This window comes from Melozone crissalis, unplaced genomic scaffold (genome assembly GCF_028551555.1).
Source record: "Melozone crissalis strain CALT ecotype California unplaced genomic scaffold, PUWL_Pcris_2 ptg000018l_1, whole genome shotgun sequence".
In the NCBI taxonomy this organism is placed as follows: Eukaryota; Metazoa; Chordata; class Aves; order Passeriformes; family Passerellidae; genus Melozone; species Melozone crissalis.
The window spans coordinates 4,377,438-4,402,441 of record NW_026535796.1 but is presented as its reverse complement, the minus strand read 5'-3'; the positions used below and the strand labels follow the sequence as shown (position 1 = coordinate 4,402,441).

The following is a 25,004-nucleotide window of genomic DNA, read 5'->3' as shown; positions in this document are numbered from 1 at the left end:
ACCAAATCAGACAGATGTAACACACAGCATTTGGCATGTCAGGCTGGATCCCGGGAAGGAAAATATTTCAGAGGTGCATAATTATATAGAAATAAATCCCTAAGGCACCATCAATATTCTCTGAGACCTCCTTATATTCTTCAATCCACAAACCAAAATCTCAATCATTCTGGTGTTATAGGTTTTTAAATCCAAGTTGTTCCCAGCAAGGAAATCACAGCAAGGGAGATCTCAGCAGTGGGGTGACACACTAGCAAACACCCACTCCTGGAACCGCTGCTGCCCTTGCCAGCACCAGGAGAAATCACTGAATCCACAGGGAGGGCTGAGCTCTGGAAAATACTCTGCCTGCACTGCCTGCATCCTTCTGGCTGCACAAAACCAGAGGCACTAGCATGCAAAAGCTGAGGAACAAAGTAGACTGGTATGACCTCGGGGCACTACACAGAAACTGTCAGGCAAGAACACACTGCTGAGCTGGTTGTCTTGTGAGCACTCCCCTTTCAAGAGCTCTGAAGCCACCAGCAAGCCCTGTCTGGCTGCTGCTGTAGGAAGCAGCACCATGACAGCGGGGATATTTCGGGAAAACAGAAATTACACTTCAACCAAACACTCCTGAGTTTCAGCAGCTTCCTACAACGGGAGATGACAAAGCCTCGCTTGAACCAAAACTCCATCCACCTACCTGAAAATCTGTTCTCAGTGGGTAAGTCGTGCCAGCTCTTGGCTGGAACACGTGGTTAGTGGAAAGATCCCACGCTGGCACTCCCAGCAGCTGGAGAGCAGCCTCCTCTACAGACCAACTGTTTGCAGCACTGTCCAGCCTGGCGTTACACACAGCACTGGTGTCTGATAACCCCCACACAGCACTGCACTTTTAAATATTTAAAAAGGTATTTTTCAATGGCAGAGGCAAAGCTCCAAGATAAAGCAGGAAGTCTGAAAAGCAGGCGGGGACAGAGGAGAGCCAGGCAGGTAAAGATATTTCCATACCCCCTCACCCCTCCTCATTCCAGTGCTTTCATTGTCAGACAGAGAGCAAAGATGGGCTCAAGAATTCCCAAACTAACAGTGTGCCTGGCACTTAGACCACCACAGTGAAACTCCCTATGCAGCCCTGCCAGCTCTGATCAATCCATGGAATCCAAAAAGCCTGCAGCCCCCAGCTGGCACTGCTAGAGTCTAACAGCAGAGGCAATGCCTGCTTCTCCACAGGCTCTGTGAGGATGCCTCAGCCCCCAGAGCGGGGCTTTGGGATGGGAGTAACTCATCCTGGTGTGCTCCCGACCCTCGGCTCAGCGTGGCACAGCGGGACGGCGTGCAGGAACTGAACCCTGCTCGTTTTACACAGATCAAAGCTCAGCCTCAGCTCCAGCGTGACAAACCGTGAGTCAACTTCTTGCTGCCAAAATCCTTTCACCGATTGTCTGCTTTCCACACCAACAAGACCTTTCGGTGGGAAAAAACCCCCGGGCAAAAAAACGGGGGAAGGGGAGGTGGAAGGCGGATCCCTTCCAAGCCGCAGCTCGGCTGTGGAGCTGAGAACTGCTCGCAGAGGGAACCAGCCTCCGGGCAAGCAGGCAAAGCGCCGAGCCACCCTCTTCTCCCAGGAACGCCGACCGGGATTTGCGTGCACTTTGCACCTTACCTGCTGCAAAAGGCATTTTGTAGGGGTAGCTGTTCCGTCCCGCATGCACGCTGCCGATCCTGCCCTCCGGCACATGCACCACGCCGCAGACGCTGTAGCTGCTCACGGCCGCTCCCTCCCCGCAGCAGTACGGAGAGCTGCACCAGTGCAGGGGCTGGAAGTGAGCACCTGATGGCAAGGAACCGGAAGATACCAGGAGCCCCTCGCAGGTCGCAGCCTGCGACAGCTCGTCCTTGGGATAAATGGAGCAGGGGGAATAGCCACTGTATCCGCTTTGGCCGTAATAAACATAAAACCCGTTCAACGGAGTCAGATCTGAGGACTCATAGAGACATCCACAATCCGCGTGATTCCCGGGCACAGGCAAGGGAGGGAACTGCTGCACGGGAAAGGAAGGCTGATGAAATTCCTGTTTGGGGGTTGGGGATTTCTCTCCAGGTCTTCCATACTCTGGCTTCATGGAAGCTTGTCCTCCCATGAGCAAAGGCAGTCTGTGGTAGAAGCCCTCCGTGCTGGCGTAGGAGCCAGACAGCGACTCGTAGGGGATGGGCTCTGTTGTCCCATAGAGCCTGGAAGAGTCCCGCTGCTCCCCTTTCCCAAACGTGCCCAGGGTCTGGCCTTGCCAGCCGTGCTGCCCATCCATTTTTAAGCTAGCCACTTCCTTCTTGGATTTGACACAGTTCTTCCGTCCGGCTTTGGCCCATTTGAGTGTAGATTTCGAACAGTGGTTCTCGGACTTGCCCTCCCCGTCCGATTTACTCCTCTGTTTCAGGGGTTGGTCTTTCTCGTGGGTCAGCTTCAGGAAGGCCACGGCATTCAGGCTGGCCAGTCTCTTTGGGGTGGGGTGGTAGGAGATGGCACCATCCTCCCTCTTTGCCCCATCATCAAAGACCTCATCCAGCGAATGCTCACAGCTATTGCATTTCTGACTGGGCTCATGCCGGTTCTTTCCTTTCCCTGCTTTCACAGCCGGTTTTTCCAGGGCAGGCCAGTTGTCACCGGCTTTGCACTGCAAGCCCTTGAGGGTACAGTCCCCAGCAGCCTTCCCAGAGTCCCTGCGGAAGCGCCTGCCGGATAACAAGCCATCGTCCCGTTCGAACAGCAGGTTGTTCACCGCCTCGGCGTTCAGCGAGGCCAGCCGGCGCTTCCTGGGCTCCGAGGGAGCAGGATCAAAGTCCTGCTCCGGCCCGGGATAAGTTACTGCGCACTTCTCCCCGGATGAGTCACTCTTGCCCGCTCCCACAGGCTGAACTTGTTCCGAGAACAAAGCAGATCCCAAACCCTTAACCCAGCTGGCAAGGTGCTTTTTTTTACAGCTCGGGGTCTGTTTGGACAGAGAGCCAGCCACATCCTCCAGCCTGGTGAGGAGGACCTTGCAGGTCTTTTTGCTCACCGAGGGGAGCAGCCGCCTCCGCAGCGGGTACGTCTTTCGCACTTCGCGCAAACTCTTGCTTTTGTTATTCCCTACAAACCCACTGGGGCACTTTGGAGCCTTTGGGGCATCTCCGTCCCGCTGCTCTGCGTTGGCCCTGTCCATCCTCCTGCTGCCTGTTGGCGACGAGGCCTGGCCAGCAGAACCAGCTGGATGTTTCAGAAGGAAAAGTTGTTTTTTCCGGGCATGCGTCATAGGATCAATGTCCAATCCTGGGAACGAACGGGAGAAAACATCTATTAATATCGCTGAGAGGGTCCCATCTCCTCACAAAGCACCAACTGCCAATTAGGAAATATTTGGGGAAGCTTGTTTCTATACAGCAGAGTCTATTTGGGTGATGGCCAGTTAAGCCAATTAAGAGACAGGATGCAATTAGATGTGGTTTAATATTAAGCCATGGAACACGACAGTAATTAAAAGCAAAGCGGTGATGGCAAATGCCACAGCAGCTGGGGAAAGCTGGGTCCGGACAGAGCGCCGTCCACCCAGCTCCCTCTTCCACTGATGCTGTTCCTAACACCTAACACCTTACAAATTCCCATCAAATCTCCAAAATCTGAAGGCTGGTCCAGGGCACAGAGCAGAAATAACCCCCGGCCTGTGACTGCCTGCATGTTGATACAGGCAAACTGTTCCAGTTTCATTTTCTGAGACAATTAGGCAAAAGAAAAACAAAAAGTCCACCTACTCAGGTGAAAAGAAAACCTGGGCTATTAAGCAGAGACCTGCCAACATTAATAAATTAAATACATGCAAATCTCTGTGCAGGTTGGAACCTGGCTGCCCACTGCTCTTGTCATTCCCTGTAGTTGTATCTTATAAAAGTTGTGGGCATCGAACACCAAATCACAATGGGCAGAGGGGCCCCAAAGATACATTCATGGTAGGAAAAAGAAGTCTGGGCTTCCTGAGTTATCCAGCACCCAATTTTTAATTAAGAAATTCTTCAGTCTACAGCTTGGAGGTCCAAGGCTGAGAGAGGATATGGCTGGGTGATACCAACCTAGAGACATTAAAAATGTCAGTGTAAATGAGTGATAGTGGAATAGATTTAATGAAGTCTGTCTCCGAGCACCAGAAACAGCAGCAAAGGACAATTACTTTCATTCAATGGTATTTACAAAATGGTCAAATTCCATTTATTGGCAGCAAAGAGCTGATCTTTTTATCATCATCCACCTAGGATGGGTTTGCTCTTCCCTGCAATCAGGATTCAGGCTGTAACTCCCCTCAATTGACACTGGTCTGCCACTTTTGAGGCTTTTAATTAAAGCTCCTACTGCTTTGGCAGTGATTAGAACAAAGCTCCCGAATTACAAGAACTGTTCATTTGATATGGTTTAATCAAGCTGATAATTAGATTATCTATTTGAAATAAGCCCAATGTGTTTTAATTGCCTTACTTATATATGCATTAACTAAGGGAAAATCAGGAATTGAAACCCGCTGGGGTTTGCATGGTGCTTTTTTAGATGTCATCCTCTTGGCAATGTGTTTTTGGGGTGACTGAGTTCCTCCACCCCCTTAAACAGGGTATATCCCATGTCTGGTGCCCCAGGAGGAGAACTTGGTGGGGAACAAACACTTATATATGTCTACATTTTTCTTATTAGAAAATCAGGCTCTGGGAATTAGGAGGATCAAGTCAGACAGAATTTCCTCCAGAATTGAATTATTCTTGCATAAAAGGCTAAACTGACCCCATGCAACCTCTCTGGAGTTTGGAAGAGGAGTACGATTTTTAAAAATGGATCAGGCAGAGCAGGATTTGGCAGAGGCAGAACAGGTATCCTGCAGAATGTGCCCTGGGGAGGACAACTCTTCCCAGGCTATATGGACCAGTGATTTCCTTGCAACTTTCATCCTATTTTCTACTGTCCCTACTGAGAGACTGAGCCTCTGGTAAAAATCCCAAACTAAAAAGCCATGGTTTGCCTTAAACCCAGCATCAGGCACCTTGTTCTTCTCAGGTTTCCACAGGCAGGAGCCTGACCCAACCTAGCACCACACATCCTGGGGGATTCGTGCTCTCATGAGTTGGAGTAACTGCTACAAACTGGGTGCTGTAGCTGCGACTGTCATAGATGCTCTGAAGTTAGGAAAAGGCTGGGAGGGGCTGAGGGAAGGGGGTGTAAGAGAACTGGGATTGTTCAGCCTGGAGAAGCTTTGAGGTGACCTAACTGTCCATTCCAGCAGCTGAAGGGGCCTACAGGAAAGTTGGAGAGGGGCTTTGAACAAGGGCCTGGAGTGACAGGACAAGGGGGAATGGCTCCACCCTGACAGAGGGCTGGGTTAGATGGCATATTAGGAATAAACTCCCTGTGAGGGTGGTGAGACCCTGACACAGGCTGCCCAAAGAAGCTGTGCCTGGCAGGGTCCAAGGCTAAGTTAGATGGGGCTTGGAGCAACCTGGGATAGTGGAAGGTCTCCCTGCCCATGGCAGGGGGTGGAACTGTTTGAGCTTTAAGATCCCTTCCAACCCAATCCATTGCAGGATTCTATGATTCAGTGCCAGCACCTATGGAACAAAATCTATCCTCAGTATGGACTACTCAGAGGTTTTTCCACACCTCCACAATCACCTGCACTGCATGGATTGCTTTGTGAGGGGGATGCCCCTGCTCCCAGCTCACCTGGGATCCAGCAATCCCTGCTCTTCCCTCAGCACAACACAGAGACAGAGCTTTTGAACACAGCTCAAACTCAGGCCTCTGACAGGCAAATGCATCATTCCTCAAAATCAGAGTCCTGCCGAGCTTCCTTCCAGCGAGTATTGTGCTCCTGCCAGCTGGGAAGGGAGAGCGGCAGAGCTCTTCATCCTCTCTCCACCTTTGTATTGCTTCACAAAGCACAGAAAAGCTGCCTGTGCCCAGAAGTCTCCAAGAAAGTGCGAGACAATGTGAAGAACTGAAAGATACTTAAATCAGAACCCCCTATTTATTGCTCGTGGCTGAGGAACTGGATTCATGGTGAGAAGACACTGAGGCGTTGGAAATTAAAGTTGCAAGCAGCTCAGTCTATCCAGCTGCATGCAGAGTCCACCAAGCACTTTAAAGCTAGTTGGAATTGCTGCCTCCTTATCATACAAATCACAGAATGGGTTGGATTGGAAGGGACCTTAAAGCTCATCCCATTCCAACTCCCTGCCGTGGGCAGGGACACCTTCCACTGGCCCAAGTTCCTCCTAACCCCATCCAACCTGGCCTTGAACATTTCCAGGAATGGGACAGCCACAGCTTCTCTGGGCAGCTCCTTCCTCAAACCAGACTGGTTCTGAAAAACCATCTTTCCAGCTGCTGAACCCAAACCAGATCAGGATAAAGAAAAATTAAAACCACTTCTAGTTTCGTGCTAGAATAAAACCATTACCCAAACAGCAAACTCAGGAGAGAGTTGATGCCTCATTAGCAGGAAAAGAAGCAAGTGGGATAACAGCTGCATGTTCTGTAATCATGCAGCTGCAGCATCTGTCTCTCTCTCTCCAGCACTTGATTGCAAGTGAAATTAGAAGAAACTAGTCTGGGACTACCCCTTCAAGCCCCATTTCCTCTCCAGAGCTTCACTACGGAGACGCACGCGTTCCAAGAGACGATGCCAAAAGCGCAGAAATTAAAGCTTTTAAAGCTCCTAATCCATTTGGCACTTCAATAACACACAAAGAGTTACGACAACGCCAATCCTCCTCTCCACGCACGGCGCCGCTCCGATGACTCTCAGCCCCATCTACTTGAATCCTGTCTATCCATTTCCATTGGAACAGCTTCTGCTGTGACAACAGCCCTACAACTGTGAGTATCTGGAGGATTGGCTCCTTCCTCCCTGCTGCTTTTGCAGGCGAGTAATTCCCAGTGCTCTAAGGAACGTGCTGCTCGGAAGAAGCCTTGCAGGAGCTTTGGGAAATCCGGATAAATTGCAGCAGCATCAGGTATCCCCAGCTGAGTTCCTTGAATGCCATGCACATCCTGTGAGTGAAAACATCGCCTCCCTCTCAGACATTCAGAAAATCTGTAGCTTTGGAAGCTACAGTCTGTCTTCCCAGGGTCCAGTCCTGATTTTTCTCCTGAGATCCATTGAAAGCTCCATCATTCACATGCTCTGGAGGAAACTGTTTATACAGAGCTCATTAGGCTGCAGCAAGGGCTGGCTTCTCTCACTCATCAGCATAGCTCTGACCATTGTACCAGAGCAGGGATAAATGGGATACTGGGAAGAAATTCTTCCTTGTGAGGGTGCTCAGGCACTGGCACAGGTTGCTCAGAGAAGCTGTGGCTGCCCCTGGATCCCTGGAAGGGATGGATGGGGCTTGGAGCAACCTGGAATAGTGGAAGGTGTCCCTGGCCACGGCAGAGGGATGGACCTTTAATATCCCTTCCAATTCAAACCATTCCAGGATTGTATTATTCACTGCCAGCAGCTCCTGAAAAGCCATGTGGACATGCAGCCTCCACAGCTTCCAAAAGGCTCATAAAAAGGGATGTGGGGCAACTCTGGCACAGCCGAGAGGATCTCTGGGAGCTGTCCCGGACTGCGCTCTGCTTCACTCCCTGCTCCAACGCCCGTAATTATCCCCCCGTTGCGAAAGCCTGTGTGTGCTCCACCACCCGGCTGGGAGCTCTGCAGCCCGTGTGTGGCCGTGATAAATCACAGACAACTGCAATGAGAGCCCGGGGCTCCACACCCTGAGAGCCGAATGTGTCCGACAGGGAGCGAATCCGGCCGGGCGCAGCCTGACCCGCGCTGCCCGGAGCCACAGCTGGGAACACCCCGAGGAGCTCCCGGCTGGTTCCTTGGGAAGGTCTGCCTCAGCCTCGGTTATCTGCTTTCAGATCTTGCCTAGTGGCAGTGCTCTGTCTGGGGAAGCCAAAATTACATTTCTCTGGCTGTTCTCACACTCTCCGCAGCCTCAGCAAGCGGCATTCTCAGGGAAGAGGAAAGGGGAAAAAAATAGGGGGAAGAGCCGGGGGGAAAGAAGAGGGGGATGAAAAGAAAGGGAAAATAAATGGGGGGGTGCAAAGAAATGGGGGATGAAAAAGTGGGGGGAAATGAGGGTGAAAATGGGGTGGGAAAAGAGGGGAAGAAATAAGGGGAAAAGCAAGAAAACACCAGTGGAAGTGAACAATGTACAAGCGTGGGGGAGAGTCACAGGATATTTCCTCAAAATCCACAACAGGGCAGGTTGTTTGGGCAATTAACACAACTCCCGGAAAAGCGCATCTTTCTCAAAGGCACCGGCTTTCCTTTCCCCTTTACACCGATGGTAAGAAGCTGTAACACTGTGTCAGGTTGCCAGTGACAGGCTGCCCCCAGCAAAACAGCCAGGAAATGATGAAGTGAAAAACGAATGTGGGGACTGATAAGTGATCTCAGCAACTCCAACATCAGGCACCAAACCCCAACCAAGTTTGGAGCCCCAAAGCTTTGGGGTCTGGCCCATACTTGCATTAAAGCAAATCCCAAGTTTCTGAAAGCAAAGCCTTCACTGAACACCCGTGATCAACACTGGCAAAACCACTTCCTACAGCCTTGAAGACCTGCAGAATTCCACCCCAAGAGCTATCACAAGCCCTTTTGCTTGTGACCCCAACATAAAGCAGCGTTGTTCTGGGTCTCTGGTACCTCTGGTGCCTCTTCTGCTCTTTGCAGCCTTCCAAATCCCACTGAAATCGGCTTGAGTGGGGTCAGAGCTGGAGAGGCAATGGCATAGCCACGGTTTCATACTCACTCTGTGCAGAAGAGATGCAAAAGCTGTACTTAACAGGCAAAGCTATCCTTGCCTCCCCAAAACTCCAAACCCACTCCAAAGCCAGTAAAAAACTGGAAGCAGAGATCAGGATTTGTTTCTGTGCCCTTAGTTTGTTCAGAGATGGATAACATGACTACCTTCCTACCCTCAAGAGGGGATGTATTTTCTTTGCTTTTCAACAAGTTAGGGAGGGATCCACCAGGAGGAGAAGGAAATTTGGAATTAATGGATTCTAGAGTGTGATAGAGCATATGGCAATTCCCAAACAGCATCCATCACTTGTGCTTCCCACAGGAGCCTCCCAGCTGCAGCAGCAACCCATGGAGAACCATGGATAAGCAGCCTACGCATGCTGCTGCAAAGGAAAGCCCAGGTAGGGCAATGGAATTCCCTGGCATTTGCCGGTAAGTACAAGGATGTCGGGGTGGAAATGAGGCTGAGCTTGTCTCCAGGCTGACAATTTGATGGAAAGAGATGCTTTGACACTTGGCTTTTGCTGCATCACTCCCCAGTGAACTAGTTACTAACATTTGCTTTTAATGAAGGCACTCAGAGTCCAGAGATTAGGCAAGAGAAACACGGGAAAGGATGGGAGGTGCACACCAGACCACCTGGAAAAACAACAAGGCTGAAGCTTACACAGATATTGCAATCCCGAAATATCCCAAGGAACAGCAGCAGCAAGAAGGAAAGGGACTTTTTGAAAGAGCAGGTAGTGCCAGGATAAGGGAGAATGGCCTCCCACTGCCAGAGCACAGAGTCAGACAGGATATTGGGAGGAAATTCTTCCCTGTGAGGATAGAAAGACCCTGGCACAGATCAAGCCCAGAGAAGCTGTGGCTGCTCCATCCCTGGAAGTGTCCAAGGCCAGGCGGGACAGAGCTTGAAGCAATCTGGGATGGTGGAAGGTGTCCCTGCCTGTAGCAGGGTGCGGAACGAGATGACCCTAAAGGACCCTTCCAACCCAAAAAATTCTAGGATTCTCTGACTCTATAAAATACCAGATCTGTTAAATACCACCCCTTTACACAGAATTGCCTGTTACAACTTTAAATAGGTTCTGTACAAAGCTGCCATGTGACAGCTATGCCAATAACACCCTAAAACATGCCTATAAGTAGTTTGAAAAACCAAGTCAAAAATATTCCGGGACAGCTTTTGCAGTCGTGTTTATAGAAAAAGCACAAGCTTTGCCAATCAAGGTTTTTAAAAAAATAACCCACACAAGCCCTGCTCATCTGATTTTTCATATATGCAAAATGCAAACTCGATTCCTTCGTGGCAGAAGGCTGAGTCTGGTAAAATATCAATCACATGTCACTTTGCTCAGATAGCTCTGGCACCCTTCCTGTTCCACGGGCAAAATGGAATAACAAATTATTCCCAAGGCTTTATTTTGAAGAACAAGGTGTAAGGTTTTTCTATAGTAAATATTAAAGCTCTTCTATATATTATAATCACACCCTTCCATGACTGCTTTAGGAGCTTCCTCCAAGCTGCTGAGCTTAAATAATTCAAGCGGCGCCGTGATTCTGTGTTCTACACGTGCGGCTGCAAACTCTGCTGCCTGTGGGAATTTCAAGGGCAGGTGCATCCCTGCCAGCTCCTCTCCATGTCACGGAGCTGTCACTGCCATCCTGTCTCTGGATGTGGATTTCCCTTCTCCTCCCTCGGGTACATCTCTCCCACAAAGGTCTCCATTCACTCTCTCCTGACTGGGAACTGTCGGCACGGCACCCTCAGCATCCAAACACAACACATTCCTACTCCACAAGCTCAGAACTGGCTTTAGGGGAGATAAAAGAAATGCAAGAAATTCAGGGAAGGGCAAGGCATTCCTTCTACATGACATTTAACTAAATGTTTAATTTAAACTTTTTCTTTTCCTTTAAATAATCTTCATCTTATTTTCCTCACCTCAGTGTCCCTCAAAACTGCCTGTTCCCCACCTCAGTGACCAAATCCTTCACACTATGGTTCCAGGTATGGACTCTAGGAATTGTCATCTCTGAGGAGTGCAAAAGGCAGCCTGAATATGAAAATGTAACAGACATGCACGTTTATAACCTCGACTTAAATTCACAGAAGCTTTAAACCCAAGCAGGCAAAACTAAGTTCTGTTAAAGAACAAGTTAATGTAGTATTTTTGAGGATTCTTGTGTTCTGACTCATCTCCAGTTGAAATACACTGGCCAGAACTACCTCTTCAGACTAAAACTGCTACCTGAATTATTTTCAGTTCTAGAATAAGTACTTCAGACAGTATCATCTTACATCTGGAAATACCTTCTGATTCTATATGGTTTAAAAAGCAGTAGCACATCACTTCACCCTCAGCTGGGTTGCAAGTTTTCCATACAGCAAAACAGCTCTCTGGGATTTCCTTCATCAAAGGTTTTGATTCCTCTTTCTATTCAAAGTTTAACAGACATTTCAAAAGAAAACAGACTTTCTACTTCTTTATTCTCACTTTCTGATCATCACTTGAAACACCAGCTTTAACCCCACAGGTTCCCAGCTGAGGACAAAGGTGACAGAGGATGAGTTATGCTGAGCATTTTTCCATTTGAGAGTTTCAATCCCAATCCACAACTCAAGTCAAAGAAAGACTTTACAGAACTCTTGCATTCCCACTGCAATTCCTGGAACCAGACCCTCTCCTTCCCTGATGTCTTGTAAACCACAGTGCTGCACTGAATGCTGAGCAGAGCTTAAATCCAGAGCCAACCTTACTGGATTTGCACTAGAATCAGAGCATCTAATTCTTCTCTGTGAGGGTGGTGAGGCCCTGGCACAGGTTGGTGGAAGATGTCCCTGTTCATGGCAGAGGGTGGAAATGGATAAGCTCTAAGGTCCCTTCCCACCCAAAACATTCTGGCATTCCATGAATCATAGAATGATTTGGGAACTCCTGGAATAAAAGTCCAGATGTAGCTTGAAAATACATGATTTTTTTTTTCCTTCACAAAATACAGGACCAGTCACCACCACAAACACTGGTGTACATTCACACATGTTCTGGTGACACGGTTTTAGCCAAGGCAGAACTGCCAAGCCTACCTAAACCTGCTTTAAACCCTTTCCTCCCTCTCATTAGTGCCAGAGACAGTATTTACAAATCAGTAACTCACAAAGTAAGTGAAGAAGTTCCACTTAAAATTTCACAACTCAACTGGTTTCAAGTACTAGGTCAGTCCGAGGAAATGTAGCACTGCTGAACTGTGCTGCAACAGCTGACGCCTCCAAGGAGAACAGGTTCCTTAATTCCTGAGGTGTTAGCAGAGGAATAATTTAAATTTGGGTCCAATTGGATCATTTAAGCCCAGGAAGCAGGGGACTCAGTGTTGCCAAAGGTCCTGAGCTGAGCCAGAGGAGCGTTTCTAGGAACCAGCAGCTGGCACAGACCAGAAATCTGGTGAGAGAAAACTCAAGCAGAAGCTGGATGTTGTAACATGTTAAAATCCCAGGAACCACAAGCCAAACACAGGCAATTCAGCCACTTTAGACAAGGAGAAACCCAGCTTGCTGGAACGCTGCTTGCATGAGAGCCCGTTTAACTCCCATTAGGAGCTGCCCCAGCCCTTTCATCCCTTACCCACATCGTTACAGGTGTATTTAAACACACACCTTTGCCTGTGCCCCGGGTTTGATCAGTCAAGGCAACAAATAGCACCTTTAAACAGAGTGGACAGGGTTTGCAGCCCGTGCTGGGAGTGATCTGGTTTATATGCACTCATCAAGGCGCATTTATCGACCCACACGGGCGTGATGCTGCTCAGAAAGGCAGCAATTAAACACACTCAGCTCTCCCAGCCAGGGCTGGGATCAGACTTCTTCAATAAGGTGGGTCTTGCAGACTCCATCACATTGAAATATTGTTTGGATTTCACTGTACCTTGCACAGCCAGGAAGGAAATAAACTTAAGAGTATCAGGAATGGTTAAGAGCAGTGACTAAGTCACAGCCTTGGTCCCAAGAGCTCTGGGTTGAATTCTGGGGGGATGCTGAATGCTTCTATTCTCCCACAAGTGCAGGTCACCATGGAGCCAGTGGGAACTCCAGAGGATAAACCATCAGCTCTCTGGCAAAGGAGCCTAATTACAACTTCCTCTGGGGAACCACACAGCTTTTAAACAGTGCAGCCTAGTTTTATGGAAATGCCACAGGTGCTCCAAATAATTTTCAGGAAGATCCCTTGAAGTCAGGCTGTGGATTCAAAACACCCAGGTGTGCTGAGTAGCAGGGAGAAGAGTCCTACAAGTACTGTTCTGCCAAACAATGCTCTGATACTGCAAAACCACCCCCCACGCCCTTCCTCCAGCCTCAAGGAGAATATTCATTATAGGGAAGAAAACATCAAAACTTTTGAGGAACTCCTAGCACTGACCAGCAGAGAAACAAAAATATAATCAGATCATCCCTTCATTATCAGCTACAGGATTTGAGAACATTGACTGCACATTGAGGTATTCAATATGTGGATCAGAGGGATGGGGAAGGGAAAACTGCCCTCATCCCTCCCAATCACCTGCACAGGAGCACAAGGGTAAAAGATGCACAGGGTTCAGAGAGCTAGGCTCCAAGGAGTGGGGCACAAGGAGACCATGTGTGAAGCCAGACCATGGGGAATGCGAGTGGAGCAGCGATCCCAGAGGGATTCCTGAGCCGCACGAGCTGCCAGCTGAAGCAGAGCCAAAGTGGCAGCGGGAGACGCTCGCAGCTACCGGCCGAATGTCGGGAGAGCTGGTAGGAAGTTTCCAGGAGCTGCTGGAAGATCCAAGCAGGCTGCAGCAAGCTCTGCTTTCCCAGGCTGTGCCCAGAGTGGAAGGGTAAACAGCTGATAAGGAGGAATGTGCTGCAAAGCCCCCCCAAGCAGGCAGAACCCCCTGCTATCCCACAGCTCGGCCCAAGGACAATTCCCAGTGCCCATGCCCAGCACACACCTCCCCTCGGCCAGTTTGGCTGCTGGCAGTCCAAATCTCAGGAGATTTGATCCAAAAAGGATCTGATGCTGGACAACAGCCACAAAGAGCTCAGAGCTGAGGAGTTTCTGCCTCAGATTGCAGTCACAGTGCACAAGGAGAGATATATCCACGCAGGATATCCCCAGACACCAGAATTTCAGCTACAGCTATCTGTCACAGTAAAACATTTTAAGGCAGCAGCATTCTTCAAAGTAAAATGACAGATAATATCCCATTTTAGAGCTCCAAAGCTAGCTCCTCACTCATCATTTCAATAACTAAGATAAACATTTTATTTAACAGCTGTATTAGCAGGTAGAAACATGCTTTGCTTCAGAAAGCCAGGCAGACTTACAGCCCCAGCTTTCTGCAGCATTTAAACTCTCAGTTCAACATGAATTCCTGGAAATGGAGCGGGGGAGCCCTCATTTCTTCTGAGCAGAAACCAAGCACAAAGTCCACGTTTGAGTCTCCAGCCCTGCTGCTTCCCACCCCGCTTACAGCTTTGCCCCACACGTGGGAGCACCAGCAGAGCTGAGTGACACTTCCCAGAGGATGCCGCAACCTCTGTCAGGTCTCTGCTGGGGTTGACACGAGGTCTGCAAAAGGAACAGACCCCAAATTACCTCTGGGGCCTCCTGCTCAGTGTCACCTCACAGCTTTCCTTCCGTGCCTCTGCTCGAGCTGGGCTGTGCCTGGAAGTTCTCACACCTCTGGTGAAGGATGAGCCCTTGGGGAGCCACAGCACCTGCAGCTTATCTGAGGGATCAGGAGCAAATATCCAAATATTCACTGATTTTCCTGCTCCCCAGGCAAGGCCTGTCACAGTTACTGCCCTCCAAACACAAGTACATCAGTGTGCAGCATTAAAATGTTTTATCTTGGAATGATTTGGGTGGGCAGGGACCCCAGCAATGATCCCATTCCAACCCCCACAGGCAGGGACACCTTCCACTGGCCTAGGCTGCTCCAAGACTCATACAACCTGGCCCTTTCAACTTAACAGGGACACTGGTCCTCAATTTATCTAAACACTTTCCATTTATATTTTCATGGGGGTCTAAATACACATCTGACAACTCCTTTGAGTCCATTCACAGCTTGCTTTGTTCAGCTGAGGGCTGGACAGGCTTTTATATGGCTGCATGAGCTCTCCAGCCTGAGAGAAAGAAAATTAGGACCTCACTACACAAACCCATGATTTCAAGCATTGCAAGTGGCTGCCCAGGACAGTGATGGAGTCACCATTCCTAGAGGTGTCTAAGGAATGACTGGACATGGCACTCAGTGCTCTGGTCTGGCTGACAAGCCGGTGATCAGCCACAGGTACAACCTGATGATCTTGGAGGTCTTTTCCAACCTAAATGATTCTGGGATCTACATAAGAAAGTGCAGAGCTCTACGAGCTGGACTGAGGCCTCACAGAAGCACCTGAAGCCACTTTCCTTGAGGCCACTTTCCTTTCTTATTTTTAAATTCACTGTGTTTGTTTTATACATAACACAGGCTACTCCAAGATCAGCCATCAGACCCTTAAGGCCTCCAGACACTGCTCTATATAGGGTTATTACAGTGAACTGGGGCTTAATTACATTTAAATAGTGAAAAGTCAAAGCGCTGCTGCTGCTCGAGCCTCCCTGCCCCTCCATGATCCATTTCTCCCCACTGCCTCCCATGGTTTCCTTGGAAACATATGCAAGCTTAAATTGGATTGACATTCACTTAGTGGACAGATGGAGTTTGGAACAGCCCAGCGCCTGAAATTCAAGGCCGAGCCTTGGGATATGTCACGTTATCAATACAAAAACCAGCCCCCGAGCTTTGTGGCAAGGGGAAGGATCACCTAATTATTCAGTAACGAGCTCTGAGGTGGCATCTCAGGAAGGTCAGCGCTCACCCATTGTTCCTGATGAAAGCAGCGGGCTGAGCACGCGACCAGTTTTGTTGGGAGGGAAGGATTTAATTTTTGTTAAGCGCTGGGAAAACAGGGGAGTTCTTAAGCTCATTAGTGGTTTCAGGCAGGAGAACTGCAGCAGATCACATGTGGGCTGAGCACAGACAGTGATGCTCCATTCGCACTGTAATTAAGCCACACGCATCCAAAACTTCATCCCTAGGCTCAAGTTATTCCTGGTAACTGATCCTGACCCACAGACACCGAGAGGGACAGGGTTTGTACCACCCCTCTACAGCCCCAGAGGTGGCAGGACTGCACCTCCAGCAAAGCTGGCAATTTATTCTCAAGTGGGAATTATTCCCAGGGTCCTTTTCCACTATATGAGAAGAAACAGAATCGTGAAGAAATGAAAATGAAAATAGCTTTTTTTTTGGAAGGTTGGCTAAACATTGCTTCCCAACCACACTGTCTGCCCTAACAGGATTGGAAAGGATTCGCCTTTTCCAACCAAAACACAAGGAGGACAGTAGTAATCCCACATAACGGCATCCCTAGAGATCCCTGATGAAACCCAGCATCTAGGAAGGACAAGATGACAGAGTTCTTGGGAAAGAACAGAGGGGCAGCCAGCAGGCATTGCATATTCCCCCTCATCAGGAGCTCTGCCCACCACATGCTTGGTTATTGCAGGGGCCCTCTCCAGGTAATCACCACCTCCAGGAATTAGGGACACGCCACAGAGTCAGGGTTACCAAGTAATTTTTAAGGAAAAAATTCCCAAAATGCCTGGTTTGCTTCTGTTGCTTGTACCATTTGCTGAAACCTAAGGAATTCCCAGGTTGGGATTTACCTGTCCAACTCAGCATTTCCGTACCTGTTCTGACACCTGGCATTTGTCCAGGATTTTAATAAAATCTCTTTTTTCTCTGTCTACACGTGATTATAGCTGCCAAATCCTTTTCCTTTACTATCCTGCTCACCTTGGAGAGAGCTGCTCTGTCTCCTTACTCTGAGCCCTCTCCAACCTTGAATCCTTCCACTGACTTTCGCTGAGCTGAACAAAGGAACAAACCCAAACATGCCTCTTGCATCTGTTTCTTACGAGTTTTTTATTCATTAAAAATAAACCTCCTGCTGCCCACTAGTTCCCTCCACAAGCCTGCACTTTCCTGCTTTCTCTCCTTCCAAACCATTCATATTTATCAATATGTGATTATTACAGCTTAATCCTCATTGCCTGCATTTCCCCCGGCACCTCTCCATCCTCCCCCAGCAGAGACCTCGATGCTCCTCTCCACCCCGCCTCAAATCCTGCTCTTTTCCACAGAATTCCCAACCCTGAGCCAGCGGGAACACGCTCCACCTGCCAAGTGCCCTGACAGAGGCAGGCTCCCGGAGGGATTCCAGGGACGCGGTCCCGGCCCGTTTCCCGTTAGGATGCTCGTTCGTTCCCCGAACTCTCCCGGCACCGGGAGCGGGGGATGCTCCCGGCTCCCGCCGCATCCGCCGGGGCCGCGCTGCCCGCGGCTCCTGCGCCCGCTCCCTCCCGCCTCCGAAAGCCAGCCCAGCCCAGCCCAGGCACCTTCCCTCCCTCGCGTCCCGGAACTGCCCGTCGCTCTCCCCCGCTGCCCAGTCAAGCCTGCTCCAGGTATTCCGCACGCACCGGAGACACAATGAAGACGAGCACCGGATAATGCTGTGCTGCGGGAAGGCTGGCTGAAGCTCCCGATTTTCCCTGCTTCCCACAGGCCACAGGCAGGAACAATAGAAGGCCAGGCACGGTGTAAGTAGGAAGCAATGCCTGGGATCTCGATGCTTCCCTAGCACTGAGATTTTATTTCAAGGATGATAATTCAGACACTGAAGAATCAGCTGCCAGCAAAGCAGTTTTATTCCAATCAATGAGAGGAAAACGTCTGCTTTCTATTTCTAAGAGCCTCGTAAATAATTTGAAATATTGAGATACAGGCAGCCTCTAAAAGCCAAGATCTTTCATTAAAAAAAAAAAAAAAAAATCAAGGCTGCTGAGCTGTAGAGTTTCAAAGCTGAGCATGAGAAAGCCCTTCAAAAACTGCTGGAAGAACAATGGGTGCCAGTGAGCGCTCCTGTGATGTGCCTTACAAAGGGGGAAAACCTAAAAATCGTCATTTTCTTTAGTCATACCTTTGTTTAGGAGAACTGGGACACGAGGAATGCAGCACCCGGCAGCTGAGCCCAAGCATCATCTTATTCCTGAGCACCACACGTTTAACACAAATCCCACCCGCTCTCCACGTGCCTTTTCCCGGAGCGCTTCCATCCACAACAGGGCAGAGCCAGGGAATACAGCAGGAGAAAATTCCCGCCTGGGCTGCATCTTCTTCTCTGGCAGAGGAAGGAGGGAGCCACGAGACACCCGGATCCCAAAGCCTCCCTGCTCCCAGCATCACCGTGCCGGCTGTGCCATCCCATGGGATGAGCTGACACCCTGCCAATGCCACCAGACTCCTGTCACGGTGCCTGGCTGCACGTGTGACAGCAAACACCCCTCAAATTCCCGAGCTGCCAAGTCTCCAAAAGCACTGGGAATTTTAGACGGTGAAGGAAGCAGAATGACAAACCGAGGGATTCCAAGCAGGCTCAGACAGGGTCCGGCCAAACCCCTCTCCTGAAAATGCAGCTCTGACTTAGGTTAGAGGTGATAAAAGCGGCATTCCCACAGCGCCGCGGCAGGGCCCCGAGCACGGCGTGCTCCGGGGAGTGACACACATCCCCTCCCCATTTAACAGTGTTTATTTAGCTGTCCCCAGGGGGGACTGCCCGGTGCCACCGGGCTCGCAGGGCGTTCCAGCGCTCATTCCCACACGGTCTGAGTCAAGGGAAGACACAGCCATGCCTTCCCCCTGTCATCAACCAGCAAGAACCCAGCACTGCCAAATGAGAGCATCGCTCACAAATCAGGCCAAAACCAACAGCGTCCCCTGAATTATTTTTGACCCATGTGGAGTTAATAACCACCCACCCTCTATGGAAGATGTCCTGAAATTTAATGTATATCAATAAGTAGTGGATTGAAGGGAAAACAACTGCTCCTCCAGGGCAGCCATCCTCATTTTCAGCTCCTTTTCTCCAGAAGCAGAGCAGCACTGCCATCCCCACTGAGGGACTTCCACTCTGATTTAAATCAAATTATTCTTTGGAAATTATACAATTATAATTTTGAGAGACCAGAGATTTCACAAAGAGGTCCAGGTTCAGTTCCCTCAGCTGACTGCACTTCTTATATCCTGCCAGCTCTCCATACTCTGATTTTATAGGGGTTTCACCCACATGGCCAGAGAAAAAATAACATGGAACAGATCAATTAAACTCCAATGGCACAAATATTGACAGGGCCCAAATGAGTTGATTTTAAACCAGATTTCTATTTGTTTTTCTTAATGATACCCTTGGCTTATCTTTCTAGTAACTTCAGTCCCTCATTTCACTTTATTGCATGATAAAGTTTTCCAGTGTCTTGTTCTCCTAATGGAAGGGGGTTTTTTTTATTCACATGAAATATTACTGTGACTCTATTCTACTTTATTTATAATAAAGCTCCATGCTAAAATAGCAAATCTGGGCAATAACTGAACAAAGTTATGGCACTGTCCCATACAATCTCGTTTCTCTCTGTCTGAAAAGACATAAAACCAGTAGTATCAAATTCAAGCGTGTTTTCCCCATTTCAAGGATATCAGGTGCCAGTACAAGTGTGAAAGCACAGAGAGTTAAATTGTGATGATCTTCTTACAGGTAACTCATTCACTGAGAACAACAACCTGGCCATGAATTTCAATATTTTCTGCCATTAAATCCATGTCTTTGGTCTCAATAAAAGAGGAGCTGCCATGCTGGACAGCTGTGATCATGGCTGAAGGACCCAAAGCCTCCAGTCCTCATGCTGAACACAAGGAACAATTCCTTCTGAGCATCCTCCACAAAACATCCCCTGTTCTTCCCTTTAAACACTGTCTGCATCCAAAACTGCAACATCTTCTGGACTTCACACCTGGAGAATAGCTCAAGACAGCCCAAATCTGCAGCTGGGAATATAACCAGCTCACCTATGAGCTGCTGGAAACAGGCACATAAATCATCACTCACACTGTGAGTTCAAGCAGGAGAGCAAACCAGAGGGTCAGAGCCCTGGCATGGGGAAATCCCCCGGGATGGAAGCACGTCCCTCTCTGTCACAGCCCAGCCACCCCAGCCCCTGCCAGCTCACAGCTTGTGTTTGAAGCTATTTTCAGATTTATGACTTCTTTGGGCTGCTTATTTTTGGTTGCTTTTTTCCCCCCTGTATTTCCCAGTCATCTGAACACTGCTCTGTTTATTATTATCAACATGAGAGCTATGACTCGGTTCGGCTGCTTGGGTGTGACGCCGAGGCCGTTCTGCTGCTGCCTCCACGAGCTGCATCCCCTGGTTAACTGAGATCCCAGGACCAATGAGCTTGGAAAAGAACTCTGAGATCATCGAGTCCAACAGTTGGCCCTGGTGACCAACCACCACCTTGTCACCCAGCCCAGAGCACTGAATGGCACTGAATCCAGTCCTTCCTTGAACACCTGCAGGGATGGGCATTCCACCACCTCCCTGCTGTCAGCCCCTTCCAGTGCCTGACAACTCTTTACAGTAAGAAATCCCTCCTGATGTCCAAATGGAGACAACTAACTGGGAGATGGGGCAAAATAAGCCCCACACTGGATGTGATATTTGCACATCTCTGAGCACACCTTCCTGTTTTTGCAGAGCCAGATCTCATCATTCATTCATTTGCTTGTGATCTGAACATGATGCCAAGCAGCGAGCATGCCTTTGCCTACCACTCCTAATTATTTTTCAATTGTTTACTTTGGACAGATTTGCTGCTAAGGGCTTATTTTTAGTGCTGCAGCAGCATTAGAAAAGCTTTTGCTGAAGGGTGGATTTCCCCCCACATCATGGCCAGGCTCTCCCTAAATCGGATCTCCACAGACCGGACCGGCACACGTGTCCCACAGAGCCTCCGAGTCACACAACAGCGATGAACACCACCACAGCAAACAAAATTAACCTGCATCACCTAAAACACAACAAGTTCCACCTCAACAGGAGGAAGAACTTTCCACTGAGTGTGGTAGAGCACAGGAACAGGCTGCTCAGGCTGTCTCCCTCTCTGGAGGCATTCCAAACCCACCTGGACACATTTCTGTGTCACCGGCTCTAGGTGGGGATGGTCTCCAGGGGCCCTTCCAACCCTAACTGTCCCGTGACACTGGTTAAAAAGCCAAATAAACACTGAGGCTTCCAGAGTGGAAACAGAAAGGTGATGCAGACAAACTGGCAAGAAGGACAGAGTACCGACACTTAACTGAATGATTCAGTTGGATGAGAACACGTCAGTGGCCTCCAAAATAACATTTCTGCCTCAAGACACAAGGGTGTGACTGTTTTTCCCCCAAAACCCACATTTCTAAGTTGTATCTTATTGTTCTGTGCAACTGTCACCATCAACCCCCAGCAAACAAAGCATCCAGAAAGGATCCACTGGCACAAAGTTCAGGGAATTATTTTTCCCTGCAGGCTTGGCGTTTTCCAGCTGATTTTACACCTATCAGTATCACTACACTTCTCTGCTCTGCTCCAGCTGGAAAGCAGTTGGAAATGCTGCACTGAGTTCATGAGCAAAACAAACAGAAATCAATGTTTAAATCCAAAACATCCTGGTAAATCACACTAATGCACAATTTCCTATCACCAGCAAACATTTAGACAGTTCCAGCTGAAGCATGAGAAAGATTCAGGTAGCCAGGACATGACAAACGTGAAGGATGGCCCGGGATGAATATGTGAGCAGGATATTTCTGTTAAAGCGATCAGCAGCGTGCTGGTATTTAAATCACATTAAGATTTCAAAAGCATCAGTCTATCACGCAGCTCGTGTCACTCTTTCTCACAACCACGAGGACCAGAAGCCTTAAAATAAAACCCCGAGCCCCCCAGAACACCAGAGAGCCCCTCAGCGTGGAGCAAGCACTCGCTAATTGTGGCAAACTGATGGACAGATCAATTAACCAGGCAAGCAAAAGCCCGGCAAAGCCTCTCGCTTTGAGGTTCGCCTGCTCCTGACAATGATGACTTCAGATGGAGAGCGAGCACGAGGGGCAGCTGGATTCTTTAAAACAAAACACAACCAGAACCTCTTTCAGATAAGCATTTTGTGGAAAGAGAGAGGGGAGGGGGAGAGGCAAACAGAATAGATCCCAAATGCTCGTATTTTTTAAGTTTTCATGGCTGCTCTCGTGAAAGAGAGGGGGTTCCTGTGTCTCCCCGTGCCGGGGCAGGGAAAGGGACATCGGGGTGTGGGTGTCCCCGCGTTGGGGCTGGCTGTCGAGCAGGAGCCCGGGGAGCACTTGCTAGTCTTCCCGAGATCTGCCCAGTCACATGTGCTGGCTCCTGCGCCTTATAGAAGCAGCTGGAAAAGAGGGAGCCAGCGGAGCTGCCTCCATTAGGAGCCACCGCTACACAAAAGGAGAAGAGGAAACAAGCCGTCGGCCACCGGAGCAGCCGGCAGGAGAGATGTCCAGAGCCACGGGGAGCGCACGGCAAGTGGGAAAAATCACGATGGAAATGAAAACTGCTCTGCTGTCCCCCAAAGAGGCTCGATGGTACCTGCCTGAGAGGGACACGGGGCGCGCAGCCCGCCCGGCATCACATCCTGCAAACCATCGGGAACTCGACGCACTCAACCGCTCAGCGCTCAGGGGAGGGGCTCACGGCCCCGCTCGGGCGTGGGGAGCCCCAAAACACCAACCCCAGCCGGCCCGTCCTGTGCCAACTCCCGGCCGGGCAGCGCCGGTTCAGCTCCGAGATCCGGAGGGGCCGAGGACAGCGACGGCTTTCCCCGGGAATCGCCCCCGATCCGGCGATGCCGAGGCGAGCGGCCCCTGGGGCGAGGAGCCCCCCGGGACCACGAGCCCCGCAACTCCCGCGGGCCCCCCCGCCCGGCCCCGCCGCCTTTGTGCTGCCCGAGCGGCAGGGGCGGAGGAGTCCGGGGGGGTTCGGCGGGGCCGATCCGGCCTCGCACCGGTGGGACCGCGCGGGGTAACGGCGGCCCGGCCCGGCCCACCCGCCACCGAGCCCGCTGTGCCCTCCCGGCGCTTCCCCGCCGCCGCGGGAAGTTCCCGGTGGCCCCGCGTACCCCCCGCCCCCCAAACCCCGGGGCGGCGGCACCTGCTCCCGGCCCGGCGGAGTTCCCGGGGGCGGAGGGACGAGCCGGCGCCGCGAAGACCGCGTGTGGACTCACCGGGAGGCTGCCGCAGGCCCCGGGGGGGAGAAATCCAGCGGCGGGAGCGCCGCGAGTCCCGAGCTCCGCGCTGCTGCTGCGTCAGCGCCGCCGCCTCCTCGGCTGCGGGATGGGGACGAGGCGCCACCGCCGCCGCCCGCCCCTGGCCGCGGGGCGTCGCGGAGCGGGCGGGCGGGCGGAGGCCGGAGCGGGCGGCGGAGGGGCCGGGAGGGGCGGAGGAGGGGGCGGAGAAGGGACCGGAGGAGGGACCGGGGGCGCCGCCGCCGCCGCGAACTCCCCGCAAGCCGCGAGCGCCTCCGGCCTCCTTCCTGCTTCCTCGTCCGCAGCCAATCGCCGCACGCCGCCCGCCGCTCGCCCCGCCGCGCCGGCCAATCACGGCGGCCTCTCCCCGCCGCCGCCGGCCAATCGCCGCCGCGCCCGCCCCCGCCCCGAGCCCCCCTCGTCGCCCCCCCACTCCCCTCACGGAGCCCCCCACTCTGTCACCCCTCGCCAGTGGCGTGGGATAACCGGGAAAACCGAGATAACCGCCCCGCCGGAGCTCTGGGGTAGCCCCCGGTGGCCGCGATTCCCTCACAGGACGGCGGCGTGAGGCGGCCTCGCGCGGCACTCAGGGGCCCCCCCTTGGGTCCCTCAGAGGCGCCCGAGGCGCCCTCGCACCTCGCGGGTGTGCCCGGCACATCCCGGGGTCGGTCACACTCACACCGAGCCCTGCATCCAAACTCGGGGAAAGTTGTATGTCCCAGGGGTCCGGTGGGAGCTCCGCTGAGAGCTGCCAGGGACGAGAGGCAAAAGGCAGAGCGGGTTTGAGCGCCCATCATTCCCATCTCGAGATGGGCACTGGAAAGGCCACGGACACCCCCTGTGTGGTGGCTGTCCCTGAGCAGCCTTGTGAGTCAGCACCAGGGGAATATCCCGTTGCATTTTAGGGGGAAAAGGCCAACAGGGAGTTCTCAGGTGTCCCAGAGCTTCCCCACAGAACCTGTCCTCACTGGGACACTCAGGTGTCCATGGCTTCCATGGTCTTACCAACAGATGAGACATGGCAGCAATGAGAATATCTGGAAAACTCTATGTTTTCCTGGACAAATGAGTTTAAAGCCCTAAAGCAGCCCAGCAAGCCACGGAAGTTATTTGATCAGTACCTTTAGCAGTACCACAGTCCCCATCACGAAAGCCTCTCCATCAGTTGCAGAATGGGGTTTTTCCATAAATCATGGAATCTCCTGAGTTGGATCCACAGGAATCGAGCCCCACTCCTAGTCCTGCACAGGACAGCCCCAAAATCCCACCATGTGCTTGAGAGCATTGTCCAAACACTTTTTGAGCTCTCTCAGGCTTGGAGCTGTGACCTCTTCCCTGAGGAGCCTGTTCCAGTACCAAATTCATCCTATTTCTTTTAAATTTGGGAAACATCTGGGAAGGAACTGGCACATAGAACAAGCAACCCATGGGGCTCCAGGAGATAAATACACACACAGTAAGGGTGAGACCCTGATGATCTGCTTGAAATTCAGCTAAACTGCAGGAGACTTAAGAGCCTGAAATACTTCCTGCCTTGTTCCGGTGGTCCACAGGGATCTTGCAAACAACAGCAGGATCAAGCACTGCTATGATTATTGCAGGATCCAGATGTTACACAGGAGAAGCTTGAGAGGAAATTCAGCTATTTGGAGACACTGATTCCTGAAACAAATATCAGTCGTTGGTGATGGAGCAGGGAAAAATAAGTAAACTTAACAGCTACACCCCTGGAAGCTCTCAAGGTGCAGTAGGGCAACTCTCCTTAAAAACTCTCTGATATTGTGTATGAGTTGCACTTGGATGATCCTTGTGCATCCTTTCCACTTCAGGATATTCTGTGATTACCCCATTTCACTTCCTCCCTTTGGATGCAATTTCCCAGGCTCTATTTAATGCAGCTGGACATCACCAAGAGCCACTCCACAAGCACAAAAGTTCTGTCTCCTCAGACCAGAGCTGCTCTCCACCTGAAAAGTGAAGGCAGCTC

The 25,004-nt window shown here is 50.8% G+C and overlaps 1 protein-coding gene across 2 annotated transcripts in view; it reads right to left on the bottom strand.

Annotated features, from left to right (window-relative positions):
- Positions 1 to 23,114, bottom strand: part of BAHD1 (bromo adjacent homology domain containing 1) — a 35,712-nt gene extending 12,598 nt beyond the window's left edge. Inside the window, exons 1-2 of one of the 2 annotated variants that reach the window (XM_054276135.1) lie at positions 22,997 to 23,114; positions 1,649 to 3,292 (exon numbers count right to left, since the gene is read on the bottom strand). In XM_054276135.1, coding sequence (XP_054132110.1) covers positions 1,649 to 3,275 — 1,627 coding nt within the window. In that variant the 5' untranslated portion in view covers positions 3,276 to 3,292; positions 22,997 to 23,114. The remainder of the gene's footprint in view (positions 1 to 1,648; positions 3,293 to 22,996) is intronic. The other variant, XM_054276134.1, reaches the window with a different exon arrangement.
- Between the last annotated feature and the right edge of the window lie 1,890 nt (positions 23,115 to 25,004).